Source organism: Terrapene carolina, unplaced genomic scaffold (genome assembly GCF_002925995.2).
Source record: "Terrapene carolina triunguis isolate 2854851 unplaced genomic scaffold, T_m_triunguis-2.0 Scaffold68, whole genome shotgun sequence".
In the NCBI taxonomy this organism is placed as follows: Eukaryota; Metazoa; Chordata; order Testudines; family Emydidae; genus Terrapene; species Terrapene triunguis.
Genome location: NW_020664419.1, coordinates 472,706 through 488,339, shown reverse-complemented (window position 1 = coordinate 488,339; position 15,634 = coordinate 472,706). Strand labels below are relative to the sequence as shown.

Sequence of the window (15,634 nt, the reverse complement as noted above, 5' to 3'; positions counted from 1 at the left end):
GTTATTACAGGATTGACCATAGGTGGTGTCTTTTGTTGGAGATCTGAGTAAAATTGACCTGGGTAAGTGACTGGTCCTTTAGGACTGGGAGTAAACTGAATATTGCTGTGATCTTTGGTGTAAAGTGACCATCTATCATATAAAGAACAGGAGTATTTGTGGCACCTCCTGTTCTTTTGGCGGATACGGACTAACACGGCTGCTCCTCTGAAACCCGTCATCTATCATATAGTCCAGCTTGCCTGGGTGAAAAGATAGACTAAAATGCCCAAAGGACTGTCTCTGACTCGGTGGTTAGACTGTTAAAGTGCTTTAGGAATTCACACTTTTTACTGGGTTGGTGAGCTCCCCCTGCTTCCACATGCCACTGTGTGCAGATATAAAAGGCAGGGCTGCCCTTAGTCATGCTCAGTTCCTTCTTGCTGGAACTCCAATGTAGAGGGGCAAGAGAGTGGGTTGTGACATAGACGTGTGCCACATATCTCAAAGAACAACAGTTATTGAACAGGTTAGTAACCGTTTTTTCTTCTTTGAGTGATTGCACCTATGCATTCCACTCTTGGTGACTCTCAAGCCATAAAAACAGGAGATGGGATTAGAGTCTATTTCAATAAAGATTGGAGAACAACCCATTCAACTTTAGCATCGTTTCTGGAGTCTTGAGCCACAGCATAGTGGGCAGCAAATGTGTGGACCAAGGAGCAGGTTACCACTCTACCAAATATGCCCAATTGGAAATGTGCCAGAAAGGCTGCCGAGACCAACTATGACCTTGTCAAATGAGCAGTGACTCTGCTAGATGGAGTGACATTGATCAAGTCATAGAATCTGCATATACAGGAGGTGATCCAGTAAGAAATTCTGCCGGTGGAGGCTGACTGTCCTCTTATTCTGTCCACCACTGCTATGAATAGCTGGGATGATTTACGGATGTGCTTGGTTTTGTCCATGTAGAATGCTAGAAGGACCCTCAAACAGCAAGTCCTGCATAGTATTCTGGACTTCATAGGGGAGACCAGTAGACTGTAATCAGGATGATCTGGGCATGGCAACCATAGAAGCCATGGTTCTAGCTGCCAAGTCTGCTGCATCCTGCCCCGTCTGCAGTGAAGTTCTCGCAACCAGGCTGCTCTCATTGACCAGGGAAGAGAGCTCCTGCCTAATGTTCTGTATATTTCTTCACACAACGCACAGTCAACCTGTGGAACTCTTTGCCAGAGGATGTTGTGAAGGCCAAGACTATAACAGGGTTCAAAAAAGAACTAGATAAATTCATGGAGGATAGGTCCATCAATGGCTATTAGCCAGGATGGGCAGGGATGGTGTCTCTAACCTCTGTTTGCCAGAAGCTGGGAATGGGCGACAGGGAAGGGATCACTTGATGATTACCTGTTCCGTCCATTCCCTCTGGGGCACCTGGCATTGGCCACTGTCAGAAGACAGGATTCTGGGCTAGATGGACTTTTGATCTGACCCAGTATGGCCGTTCTTATGTTCTGTGGGGAAGCAGATCTCTGAATTTCACTATGGAGCCCCATACATTAAAATTGTACAGCCCCAGCAGAGCCTGTTGGTTATCAATACGCAGATGTCAATGCCCTGTTGAATAAATCTTCCTGCCAAATAAATTTAGCCTCTTAGTGTCTTTATATTGGGGGTGGCAGCCTGGTGCTCTTGTTGCTCTCTCTCATTAGCGCCGTCATGACTAATGAGCCTGGTGGTGGATGAGTATAAAGGTACTCAAAACCTTGGGAGGGTACATAGTATTTTCTTTCTGCCCTTTTTGAGGTGAGAGGCAATGAAGATGGAGTCTGCTATAAAGCCCTTATAAGTCCTAGTATTACCTCATTAATTGGCAGAGCTATCCTGGAGGCACACAGATGGCAAGGGTCAACCAGGTGATGTGAGGACTCCCTGACCTCCTTGACCTGTATGCCCAAGTCTGCAGCCAGTCTCTTTAGCAACTCCTGATAAACTTTTAAATCATCAGGAGAGGGTGAAGTTGCCCTGGACAAAACAACTTCGTCTGGAGGGGACAAAGAGGAAGCCAGGACTGGAAAGGGCAGAATTTCTTCTACAGGTGTTGCCCCTGGTTCTAAGACTATTTCTTGATGCTCGGTACTGGACTCTGGAGACAGAGCTGCCCACTGCATATCCTCTTCCCTTCTAGACGAGGGCACCGAGTAGGCACGGTGAGGGGAAGATTGGAAGCTGGAGGAACCCCCAAGGGTTCCAAAATGGCCACTGATAACGGGGCTGAACATCACTGGCCTGGTCACGTTCCCCTGGCGGTTCCCATTGAAGGGTCGTGGTGGTAGGCTGGGAGAGAGGATCTATGAGAAGACCAGTGGGTCCCGTTTCCAGCTTGTGAGACATAAGATTCCACTTCCAAGTCATACAGTCATAAAATAAAAGAGACTCCCTGCCTCAAACAGCTTGTAATCTAAATAGGGATAAAGACATGAGAGGGGCATATACAACATAAATGAGGGGGAGGAGTCAAAGTAATACACATGGGTACACTATCAGCTCTGCAGTAGAAGTGGGGCTTAAGAATGAACTTGAAGGAGGACAGGACAGTGATTGTGCAAATTTGTTTGGGAAGTTTGTTCCACACATAAGGGACAGCATAAAAAGGTGTTTGTGGGGAAAATGGGTAAGTGAACAGAAAAGGCTGCCATCACCGGTGAAGCAAAGATCATGGTCATGATGTGCTGAGACAAGTTCTTATCTGTCACTCGTCCTATAAACACTTGTAGATGGAATCTGGACATGAAGTGAGCATGGACGTGATGGCATAAGGAAATTCCAAATTTGCAATCTGCAGAGGAAAATATCTATGGTAATTATCTTAAATTTTTACAACACATTTTGTCTCTAATGGTCCTTGGAGCTTAGTTGGATTAAAAAAACAATTAGGCGCAGTTGGACTGGACAGAGTAAAATCTATAAAGGCTATAAACCTTATTGCTTCAGAACATAAGTCTTCCAATAACTGCTTTGGAGTCAGAAAGAAACTTTCTCCATAGGCACGTCGGTGCATAAATGTCCATTATGAGAGCTATTACAACTTTCTCTGAAGCATCTGGTACTGACCACTAGACTACTGGTCCCATCCAGTATGGTAATTTCTATGTTCCTGTGATCTCAGAGCACTTTATAACCCAATATACAGAATAGCCACTAACTGAAATGCTGCTATGTCTGGAATGAAACACAGCAACTTTTCAACAGCACACAGCAATACTAAATAACCAGTTAGGCCAGAAAATGAAGACTATACTACAGCCAAGACTATACCACAGGTGCATTTTAAGTATGCTAAATGAACTTAACTGAAGATATGTCTTCATTGCAGAGTTAATCTGAGTGCTGGGCACTTGAGTCTTAGCACCCAGTTAGCCTAGCTCAGATGTGAGTATTCTGCACAGTCCTACTCGAGTTGCTGCATCCACACTGGTGCGGCAGTCACTCGTGTGAGGTGCTAAGATTTCTGGGGTCACATCCCATAGTTCTTAGCTCTGTACTGCTTGCAGTGTATGGTGAGAGAATTTGTCTGTCCTTCCAAGGCTCCTGTGCGGAAGTGGGCTTAGCTTACCAGCTCAGTAAAGTAAATCACTTCTGGCTTGGCCTGCTTTAGATTTCTCTCTGTGGCTTCCATTCCAGCCAGTCGCAGGGCATGGATCCAACTCAGGACAATGAGCTGTTCCAAATGTTGGCATTATTGCAACTCTCGTTTCAGAACCAGGAGGTAGAAACAAGGCATGAGAAATGGTGGAGGGTATTTTGACAGCTGCTTGTCACCCTGAGAAGATGGCAGCGTGGTTTGCTAAGGAGATCACGCAGGTTGCATGCAGACATGGAGCAATGGAAACTATGGATGCAAGTTTTAATAGCTGTGAAGTCCCCGTTTGCTGACCAGTGGTTCTGGAGCAGGGCTACAAGCTCAGAGTGTTGGTACTACATCATCATTCAGACCTGAGATGACCAGCAGTGGACCCAGAACTTCTGCGTGGAGAAGAACACGTTTCTTAGAGCTGTGTGAGGAACTTGCTCCCCACCTTTCAGTGCCAGGACATGCAGATGAGACAGGCCATACTAGTCCAGAAGCAGATTTTACTATTACTATCTGGAACTTGGCTACGCCAGACAGCTGCAGGTCTGTTGCTGGTCAATTTGGCATTGGCAAGTCAACGGTCGGTGCTGTGGGGATGGATGGATGCAAGACAATTATTGCTGTGGTTCACCCAAACGTGGTGAAGATTGCTAATGGCCCTGAAATAAATTTGAGCAAACGAGCTTCCCGAACTTGGGGCCATCGATGGGACACGTGCCCATTGTCTGCTCCCTCCCCCACCCAAAATGCTCATGAGTTTGTAAATCAAAAAGGATACTACTCACTACTTACGTGGGTTAATCATGGAAGGAGAATCCTGGACACCAATATGGGGTGCAGGAATAGGGAGAGTGATGCCAGGGTATTCCAGAGAGCTGGTGTTTTCAAATTTGGACCAGTGGGACTTAATTCACACCCTACAATATGGCTATCAAGGGGATGTTTGTGTCCACTATTGTTTTGGGAGACCCAGCCAATCCTCTGCTGCCCTGGCTCATGAAGCCCTGCCCTGATGTGAGAACACCTGGAAAAAGAAGGTTTCATAGTTGTAAGATGGTGGTGGAACGTGCATTTGTCCGACAGAAGGCAAGGTGGCATTGCCTACAAAACTGGTTGGCTGCCAGTACACGTAATGCCCTTTAGGTCACTGGGAGATGCTGTGCAGTATACAATACATGTGAAGAGAAGAGGGCGTATGTTGGCCAAGAATGGGTTCATGCCTTGGGCTGGCTTATAGGTCTGGTATAAGCAGTCAGAAAGTGCCCCTCTGATAACTGGGTTGGATCCTGGTGAGTGAGGATAGAAATAGATGCCTTGTATTTCCACATCCTTGGTTTGGAGGGGAAAATGGGGGAAGGGATAATGTGATTACAACGTTAGGGTGGGGTATCAGTTTACCAATTCTATGTATTAATCAGAGATTGTATTACAATCTTTGCATTGAAGTTCCTGGCTCTCTTTATTGTTGTAACGTCTATCCACACCTTGGTGTCAGCCTCTGGCCAGCTGGCAGGATAAGTTCCCAGATGCTATCTCCTCCGTTCCAGTGGTGTGGAAGCACAGGAGACGTGTCGAAATGTTGCCAGTTGTGCAGGCTGTGCGCAAGGCGGGGTTTAAAAGTTGAACCAGTGACTTCCAATGCAGAAAAAGGGAGAAGGGCAGATGGCAAGAAAATATTGCTCGGGGGGAATTGGAGAATGAGCAGCACCAAGTTAATTAGCCTACAGCCACAGTGCAAAATGAATGGGTTACCAGCATGAGTGTAAGCAGCACTTGGGGGTTAGTCTAGAGACCTAGACAGACCAGCTAGCCTGGGCTGACAGTACACCAAAATTGGGTGAGAAGTTTTTTATGTGTGGATGAGAGCTAAATTGGGACAACACCTGAATAAGAGCCCAGGCCAGTTCTGCAGTGAAGACGTAACCATGCCCAACATTTGAATTTGATTAGGTCACTGTTAAGCAGGGCCGCCCAGAGGGTGGGCAAGTGGGGCAATTTGCCCCAAGCCCCGCAGGGGCCCCCACAAGAATATAGTATTCTATAGTATTGCAACTTTTTTTTATGGAAGGGGCCCCCAAAATTGCTTTGCCCCAGGCCCCCTGAATCCTCTGGGCGGCCCTGCCGTTAAGAGGTTAGCACCTGCCATGGAATTTTAATGATTACAAATGGGCAGGGATTTGGTGGTAAATCTCATCCAACAGAAAACAGCATCAGAAGGTTGACTCCCACCTCCAATCAGTCCAGGATGTCAACTTCCATCTCCCACTTGTTTCAAACAAGCACCTTCGTGCTCTCTCCCATACTGCCCTGCATACTTGGGAAAAGCGTCCCCATGAACAGCTGCAAAAGTAAATCATTATCCTCCTTCAAAACCCTCCTTACAACTCTCCTTTGCCAGGAGGCCCACAAAAACTTGACAACGGTTGTGCTGCTGTCATGCTAAAACCACTCCTGATTATGCTGACCTATACTGTCTCATGGTTTCCTTGTACTCCCCCCATCAATTTACTTGTATCCATCTGTCGTCTTTTGTCTTCTACATAGATTGTAAGCTCTCTGGGGCAGGGTCTGTCTTTTGGGTCAGTGTTTATACAGCATCTAACACAGTGGAGGTCTGGTCCACGACTGGGGCTCCTAGGTGCTACAATAATACAAATAAATAATAACAGAATAGCACCTCTTAACACAGCACTGGGTCATTGGCTCAGTGATGATGAGTCAAGGAAGGGGTATCACTGTCAACCTGTTGAACCACCAATACCACATACACTAAGGCCTTGTCCGCATTCGATTTTTGGGGAGAAATTTCCCATCATCGCACTATTACCATTGCAATTCCTCTGGTGGCAGCAATGGCAGGCGCACTACTATAGACAGTGTACCAGCATTGACTGACATTTTCAGCACCGTGTTGTTTAGACCAGTGCTCCCGCCAGTGAAAAAGTCTACTGTAGCCATAACCAAAAGTATTCCTTAGTCATCTCCCAGGCACACACTGAACAAGCATGATGTTGCTTATCTTAGGAGACCAGATGGGATGACAACAAAGTGTCTATTACAATGCTGTACTTATACGGGGGTTGATCTTTGATGTGTTGGAAACAAGTGGGCCGTGTAGAGCAGTGCAGTGGAAGGAACATTCATGGCTGCAATTATGCTAGAAGTCCATTTCCTACAAAATGTCCCATCTGTCCCCTTAAATGTAAGATAACTGCTGCCTGATGGCATTACTTAGCTGGCTACATTTTTAACCACTTTGCGGTGGAATCCCAGCCTCTCAGAGTCTTGTGCATTATGGAAAGCAAATTGACAAAATGTTTAAAAAAACCCACCTATCTTAGAGATATAGATGGGAAAAGCACATAAGATATTATAGCCAGTATGCCACAAGCAAGTGAACAAGAATTATCACATAAAGAAGTAAACAAGCAATTCTGGACATGCATGTTACAGAAGGAAAGTCTTAAACTGTTGCCTGACCTTTTCCTTCTCTCTCTTTAAGAGAGGGAAAATATTCTTGCATCTATTTCTTTGTTTAGGTCTTTGCAACAGTGATTGTTCTGTAATGGACTATAAAGTAGATTTGCATGACTCATAAAGTGCTGGGCTGTTTTTCATTACTCCATGGAGAATGTTGATAGTGCAATTGGATTGTAAGTAGCATGATTCTAGGAATTATCTTTGAATCGGTTCCTGATGCCACAGTGCCTAGATCGGGGTGGCCAACCTGAGCCTGAGAAGGAGCCAGAATTTACCAATGTACATTTCCAAAGAGCCACAGTAATACGACAGCAGCCCCCCCATCAGCACCCCCCACCTGCTCCCAGAGCCTCCCATCCACCGGCAGCCCCGCCGATCAGCGCCTCCCCCTTCCTCCCGATCAGCTGTTTTGTGGCATGCAGGAGGCTTGGGGGAGGGAGGAGCAAGGGCATGGCAGGCTCAGAGGAGGGGGTGGGAAGGGGTGGAGTAGGGGCAGAGCCAGGGGTTGAGCAGTGAGCACCCCGTGGCACATTGGAAAGTCGGTGCCTGTAGCTCCAGCCCCAGAGTCGGTGCCTATACAAGGAACTGCATATTAACTTCTGAAGAGCCGCATGTGGCTCCGGAGCCACAGGTTGGCCACCCCTGGCCTAGATAGATGGATTAGACAGAAACTGTTCCTTTGCTTGGCGATCTGTAAGAAGCTGAATTCATTTAAGGCTCTGCATTAACCACAGCTAGATACAGCTCACTGTCAGGAAGTTTTTCCTGATCTTAGTCCGAATATTTCCTCTCTCAAATTTAATTCTTTAGGCCTAGTTCTTCCTCCTTGAACTGCCCTAGATAAATATTTGCTTCGTTTATGTGTTGCTTCGCCAAGCTCTACCTATTTAGCCCTTAACTTTTCCTCATAATTCAATTCCTCCAGACTGCTAATTATTTTTAATTTCTCTGATTTCTCTCCAACTTGTCAATATCTTTCTGGTGGAGAAATGTCCAACTGATTGCACTATTTCAGGTGTAGTTGTACCAGAGCCATGTCAAGAGGGTTTTACAGCACTAACTCTCTGTTCTGTGATATGATATCTCCGGGCATGCTGCCCAGAATTATATTATCTTTTTTTTATAGTCAGTCTCTCCTTGGTGGGTGAGAGTGCCATATGGAGGAGTGCACCCTGAGCATGGAATAGAGATGGTTTGTGAACCCCAGGGTGAGCAAGGCCCATAGGGTTAGGAAGGATGTGAGTGGAGGGGAGTTCCTTCTGGGGTTATTTTTTTAGAACTGGATTTGGGATTCAGGGATGATGGCCTCTGTTGCCGGCCCTGGAGGGTCTTATTTGGGTGCCTGTTTGTGTCATCAGCTGCATCCCTTCAAAATGGCCAAGAGGGTTGAACCATACCGCTTTGTTTGGTGGTATGAAGGCCCGAGGGGGAGGAAATCACAGTTGTGAGGGCTTGGAGTCCTTGATCCCTGGTCAGCAGACGATCAGGCAGGAAAAGACTTTGTATAAGGTGAAAACCTGGAACAAAACACCTAGTTTGGGGCAGGACCCACCTTTTTGTTCTGTGTTCGTACAGCACCTAACATAATGGGGTTCTGGTCCATAACTGGGACTCTTAAGCACGACAGTAATACAAATAATAAACAATGTCACGGTGGCAGTGGTTTCACCTGTTATTTTGCAGTGCCATGGGATCTAATTACCAAAAACAGTCAAGGCTTCAGTTCGGCCGCTTAGGAGCCTATCCCTCCTGCATGACAGTTACTTGTCAAAACAGAATCTGTTAATAACTAATTACTTTTTTCTGCCGACACAGTATATAGAAACAGAAAGTGATAATGCCGGATGAGTATAATCAATCTCCTCTGCACCATCTCCTCTGGCAAGATGGTAGTTTCAGCAACATTTATACAGTGACATCTCTATAAGAGCCCACTCGTTATTATTTATATAGTGCCAACAGTGTGCCAAACTTCTTACAGTATAAAAGCAAGGTCCAAGTCACAAAGAGCTTACAACAAAAATAGGTAATGGACAGATGAAAAATAGGTTGCAATGAAAAGGAGATGAGCAATGCAGTTTGTTACAGTTCATGGTAGGTCTGAGATTTTAATTTATTCATTTTTTAAAAGTTTTATCGATTTTTAAAAAAATATCAGCATTGTTAACACTCCCTTGTGGAGTGAACTGATTTATGGATTTTATGGAAGACATGTGTTTCTGTAACTCTTCTATCCTTCTTTCTTAAAAGACCACTCCAAAGTTTCCACAAGTGCACTGAGGGCAGTTCTGCTCTGCCTTCATTAAAACTTCATCAGTTTTGATCCATCTTTATTATGCAACCATGCTTCCTTAAGTGGTCACTGAAGACTAGCTTCACTATGATTTGCTTTCCTTCATTTTTATTCTGCGCAATTTCAACCTAAATTGCGTACAGGGGAAAGCAATTTTTTTCCATCTGGTATAGACACCTGAATGTGATACAATATGGTACATTGTAACTTATCTCTTATTAGTCAGAATAAGGGAGGATATGATAGTGACAGAGGTCTATAAAATCATGAATGGTGTAGGGAAAGTGAATTACATACTTCCACAAGTTGAGTGTGTGTTGTGTGAAGAACTCATTGCCAGGGGATGTTGTGAAGGCTGAAAGTATAACTGGGTTAAAAAAAGGATTAGATCAGTTCATGGAAGATAGTTCCATAAACTATTAACAAAGATGGTCAGAGTCACAAGCCTATGCTCTGGCTGTCCCTAATCCTTGACTTCCAGAAGCTGGGAGTAGATGACAGGGAAGGGATCATTTGATATATTGCCCTGTTCTGTTCATTCCTGCTGAAGCATCTGGCATGTCACTTTCAGAAGACAGAATAGTCGGCTAGATGGACCATTGGTCTGACCCAGTATGGCTATTCCTATGCTCTTAAGAATCAGAATGGTTGAGTTTACCACTGTAATGGAATGATAATCTCAAAAAGATATAGTTTCTTTCCTCTCTGGCTTTTGGAATGTAGATGACCTACAAAAGGGAGAACATTTGATTTTTGTTTTTAATTTAAAAAGGAAAACCTGCAAAAGATGGGCCTCTTACAAGAAATTCCAGTCCTGTTTAGGTTGGATGACTCTATTATGACTGAAGAACTAGTGAAATGTTAAGAACACAAGAACCAACAAAACTGAGAAGGGAAGGTATCTTTAGTCAAACTGTTGAAAACTTTTTTTTTTGTAAATTTATTTTTGTTGACACCTATTGAACTTCAATGTCTAATTAACCTTTTTGACAAAAGGGGCAAATATGTTGAAACTTTTATTAAAAGCTTTTTTACTATGGAATTAGTGCTCACAAACATCCAAGAGGTCCTCCAACAAAACCAAAGAACAACAAACTTGACATTTCTAATGTAGAAAATAAGCAGAAAAAATATTTAAACACATACAACTTTGAAGGCCGTCTTCATCCATTATCAAGAAGCAATAAGGGTTACAAGCCCAAAAATCCTTTCCAGGTTACCTTTAAAGACATTATCACAGAGGTTAGGCCTAAAACTTAATTTTTTATATGAAAAATGTGTGATAGAAAACTTGAATAGAAATAAGAGTACGGAAGAGGGAATGCTTGGGGCATGAAACTTTCTGCTGCCAAGTGTGGTGGATTGGGCCTTCTGCTTAAACACATTTTTGCCAATATGTAGCCTCCACTCACACGTGCACTGGATAACCACATTCATGTGCTCCCTGATGCACACCACCCAAGGACATGCAGGTGAGAGGCCAATGTATTTTTAACAGCATGGTTTAGACATCGAACTTCCTACAGGAAATGCTGATCTTACTCACTCTGAGAACAGCACACGGTGCATGACAACTGCTAAGCAACAGATAGCAGAAGGGAGGAAATACTGTTAATGCTGTAACAAATGTGTGGCCACCTAGGACATAACATTTTTAACTGTGCTACACACCAACCCTTCAGAACTTCTCAGCTCCTAAACCACCAGCTTCCATTGTAACGATTTGTTCACTTGCACGAGTATAACATGTAGGCAGCAGCTACACCTAAGAAAGCTTTTCTTAGATTGAGGCGCGACAGACTTTATTGATGCTTTTTAATTTTTAGAAGTGGAGCCAGAGGGGAATTACGTTTCTCCCAAGCTCCGACTGCTACTTATTGTGATAACTGAATGCGTAAAACCATCTGCTGTAGAGTCATCTGGTAGTGACCGAGGGTATATCTATGCTACAAACGCTGCAGTGGTACAGCTAAATTGACCTACATTTTAGGTGTAGACCAGGCCTGAGACTGCACTAATGTCACCAATCATTTGAGCTAAAGAATAATCTCCACTAGCATTTAGCAGAATGCACAATGACACTGTTTGGAAAAGAGGTCAAATTACTACAAGAGGAAAAACAAGGAAATGTGACTTTTTTGCTTTGCAGGGATGACAGGTAAGGACCCCTTATCTTCTACCATATACTGTAAGGCTTTATGTAAGGCTTTCCAAACATAAGAAATTAATAGCAACTTTTCAGATATATTTGAGGGCCAAAGCTTTAACGTCTGCACTTCACCAGCCCCCATGTGGAGTCCTAGACCTCATCATGCAGAAATTAAAAAGACTTTTTTTTTTCATATTTAAGCCTAGAGCTGAAATGTGTCTTGTAGAGCCTATATTCAGTCTGTTACAGATATGTTAAGACTGGATTTACATAGGAACATAGCCATACCAGACTGGACCAGTGGTCTATCTAGTCCAGTATCCTGTCTCTGACAGTAACCAGTACTAGCTGCTTCAGAGGAAATTGCAAGAAATCCTGCATTAGGCAGTTATAGAATAACCTGCCTTTAGGGAAGTTATTTTCCTAAATTCATTAGTAAGAGACTGATTTGTTCAACAAAGTAGGAAGTTTTCTCTCTCTTCCAAGCTCTTGGTGTTTTTTAAAGTCCTTGCTAATGCAACTCAGGGATTTTTTTTAATCCATGTAAAATAGCCAAATGTTTTGTTCAGTAATTTGAAAGTGCACAGAAGTTACATCACACTTTTCCTTTGCCCCAGTAACTAAAAGCTGGTAATTCTCTCCCTCGGAGAATCGACTGAACTGATACACTTCTGTGAGGATAGCGGGTCAATGAAGGAGCTGTATGTGTTGGCCCCGCTGCACGTTCTATGGAGCACTCAGGAGATCAGACAGAACAGGAGACCGAGCAGGCCCTGAGATGGGAAGTCTCACCACGCCAGGAGACAAATCTGAGGCTCTCAGTGGACTGGCAGAAGCTACTTGGGTCTCCAGTTTTTGAAGTCAAACCTCCCTAGCTGAGAGTAATTGGAGACGCTTTAGATTTACCGACAGACCTGAATGAATTGCTAGTGATGAGCTTTTGGGCCCAACAGCTAGTGAGGAAGCTTTAGGAATTGTCTGCTAGGTGTGTTGCTCTGCTGGTTTATGAAGCCTTCCCCTTCAGGCCTGAAACAGGGGGAGGACCTTTTCAGTTTGCCTGACAGACTTGCTTGCTACCTCTCAGGCTTAGGAGATGCCTCCTCAGAAGCTGCAGAGCAGCCAGCACCATAGTTGCTTTGCTTTTTGGTAACTGTCTCTTGCCTCAATTTTTTAAAAGGAAATTTTCTCCTCCAGCCCCACCTGCCGTGACTGTCAGCAAGAACAAATGGCGTAAAAGGAAGGAGAGGCCATGGCTCCTTCTAATTTAGTGACAGCAGAAATAGAGCTTGGTTCATTCTGTTTCAAGAGATATATAGACCCCTTTCACTTGAGCTACAGGTGAATGTGTTAGCAACATAGGCCACATGACATACAGCTAAGTAGTCTTAATTGTAATATGTTCATGAACAATCTACAAACCAAGATTTAACACACTTTGAATAATTAACAGATTTAAGAAAATATCAGCTTCTTGTGGGCATTTCACAGAAAGAGGCTACGTTCATGGAAAGAATTATGTACCCAGCTCTATTGGGCAATGTCCCTTGAAAATAAGCAGAAAATGCTGGAGACACTAAGTCTTGGAGGACAGCTGGCAAAGCACAAATCTCTTCTGGATTCTGGGACGGAACTTTGCACCCGCTCTGCATCCAGGCTTATCATTCATCCAACAGCTTTATTTGGGTATCAGATTGCATCACTTTTCCTCAAGTATCTTTCACCCCTTCTGTAAATTGATCCTGTACACCTGTCTGACAAATCATCCAAAAACTGGTTCAAGCTCTGGTGTAGCTTGGGATGTACTATGCATATAGGGCAGAATTTTGCTCTCTCTCTTTGGAGCCACATTATAGTCACAGCTGTACGGTGGGACCAGAGACGTCCTGCTGGATGATGGGGGTGGTGGTGGTGGAATGTGATTCTATGGTGAGAACATGCCATTGTGGGTGGGAGGGTGGCATGCTGGGCAGTATAGCAGACAGGTCAAGTTCAGTTATATCTGTGCAACACCACTCCAGTAGCAGGTTTGCACTAGTGTGAAGGGTGGAAGTATTTGGCCCTCTAAGCAGAGACACAGAACTATGAACTTCCCAATGAGACCTGTGCATAGAGCAAAATCTCCATCTTGCTAGGCCACAGCAGGGCCTACCGGGCATTTAATAATAAGATGGGTCAAATTATTATTGGTTCTATGTTGCTCTTCCAAAGTCCGTAACACACTTTACCTAGAACTCAGAAAAGCGTCAAATTCTTCCTTACTTCAAAGACAGTCAGAAATTGCTTTCAGTCCGATTCTTCAGGGGCTGTTCAGACAACGATGCCAAACCTGCAACTGAAGGGGCCACACCCCAGGCAGAAACCAGCTGAAAGTTTCCTGCTCATGTTATGCCACATGGGGGTGGAGCACAAGCTTTCACGCTGGCAATAACTTGAGCATCCTAGAGTACTTGTGGCACCTTAGAGACTAACAAATTTATTAGAGCATAAGCTTTCGTGGGCTACAACCCACTTCTTCGGATGCATATGCTCTAATAAATTTGTTAGTCTCTAAGGTGCCACAAGTACTCCTGTTCTTTTTGCGGATACAGACTAACACGGCTGCTACTCTGAAACTTGAGCATCCTAGGGAATCAGGATGTCTCCCTCTTTTATTGTAGCCCTGGCTCATTGCAGATTTTCCTCTCCTCCTTTTTGAGGACACTTCTATCCACTCATCCCCTTACTTACGACAACACATATATCAGTTCTTAACACATTCCCTATTGCCCCAACCCTCCGAGCTGGCAATGCATAAGAACTTAGGATAGTTAAGAAAAACATTTCATACCAAATACTGGGCCCTGTAGCTGGGAGTGGATGGGATAACATTTGCTTGAACCAGCCCTGTGATAAATATGTGCTGTGGGCACACAAACTTTGCCCAACAAGGTGACTGGTTAGCAGTTTGCCAGGCGCCCAAGGACTGCATTTAATCGGTATAAAATGGAACTGACTGTAGCCACTCTAATCTTTAACACGAAGCTTGTGGCCTTCAGCCAGGATGCTCGGCTTGAGAGAGATCACTGCATGCTGGGTCATGAAGTCTCCATGGGCTGCATCTTATGAGACTGCACTTTGGCAACCCTTGGTTTAGCAATGGCAGACACACCAGCTTTGGTGTGCACTGGCTTTCAGGGACTACATTAGATTTGTAAGAGCTCCTGCTGCTACGCCTGCTATCAGTACAAAATGAATCTCTTCCCCCCCCGCACATCATTAGAATTGCTCACAGAGGTGCAATAATTTATTTGCTGCCAGAATTAGCAGGCTAACAGCCATGGTTAATATTACACTGGCACAGTAAGCAGCTTAAATTAACATTTACTACCTTATGCTCGAATCATAACAAGAGCGTCTTAGTACTGGCCTTCACAGTGATTATGGCAAACCGTAAGAGTTAAAAACCTGAGTGATCACTTTGCTTTCAATCCTTAACAAGGGTTCTCCTTTTCGCGGTGAAGCTTGATGTATCAGGGGTCCCTTGCCTTCCATCCATCTGATTACTACTTTCCTTTCTTCCCTTTCTTTTTGGGGGAGTCAGGCCAGTTAAAGCCACGGAACTCCAGGCAGGCAGCAGCATTGTGAGAAATGTAGTAGGCATTGAGCATGGCAGCTGGGCTCAGGATATCCACTTCGCTCACGGGCTTCTTTGTTTTCTTCCTGGAGCCTTTGGATTTGCTGCGTTTGGATTTGCCACCTTTACCTGCCTGTAAAAGCAGAACAGCAACAAAACACCCAGGGATTGCAAATAGATCTGGATCATGACTGTGTCAGTGCCATCTACAAGAACTCAGAGCACCTCACTCCTACATTGCAATACTACCTTGCTCATCCAGTACTGGGGTCCCACATAAAGCTATATTGCTGCACCACAATCATGATCTGGTGCATGGCAGATCATGTGGTCAAGAGGCTCTGGACCCAGTGATGTTAGTCCAGAGTCTCTTGACCACAGACTATCATCCTGGGTGTGGATTTTGTTATATGGACTAATAGCTATGACATAGTAGGACAAACCCACCAAATCAATATCTACTCTATGGACCAGGTTAGATTG

The 15,634-nt window shown here is 44.4% G+C and overlaps 1 protein-coding gene across 1 annotated transcript; it reads right to left on the bottom strand.

Moving 5' to 3' along the window:
- Positions 1-14,850: 14,850 nt before the first annotated feature.
- On the bottom strand, positions 14,851-15,409 carry SMKR1 (small lysine rich protein 1). The gene is made up of 2 exons (XM_024221854.3): positions 15,401-15,409; positions 14,851-15,284 (listed from the first exon to the last, which is right to left on the bottom strand). The coding sequence occupies exons 1-2, from the start codon at positions 15,407-15,409 to the stop codon at positions 15,081-15,083; spliced, it is 213 nt and encodes a 70-aa protein (XP_024077622.2). The 3' UTR covers positions 14,851-15,080.
- Between the last annotated feature and the right edge of the window lie 225 nt (positions 15,410-15,634).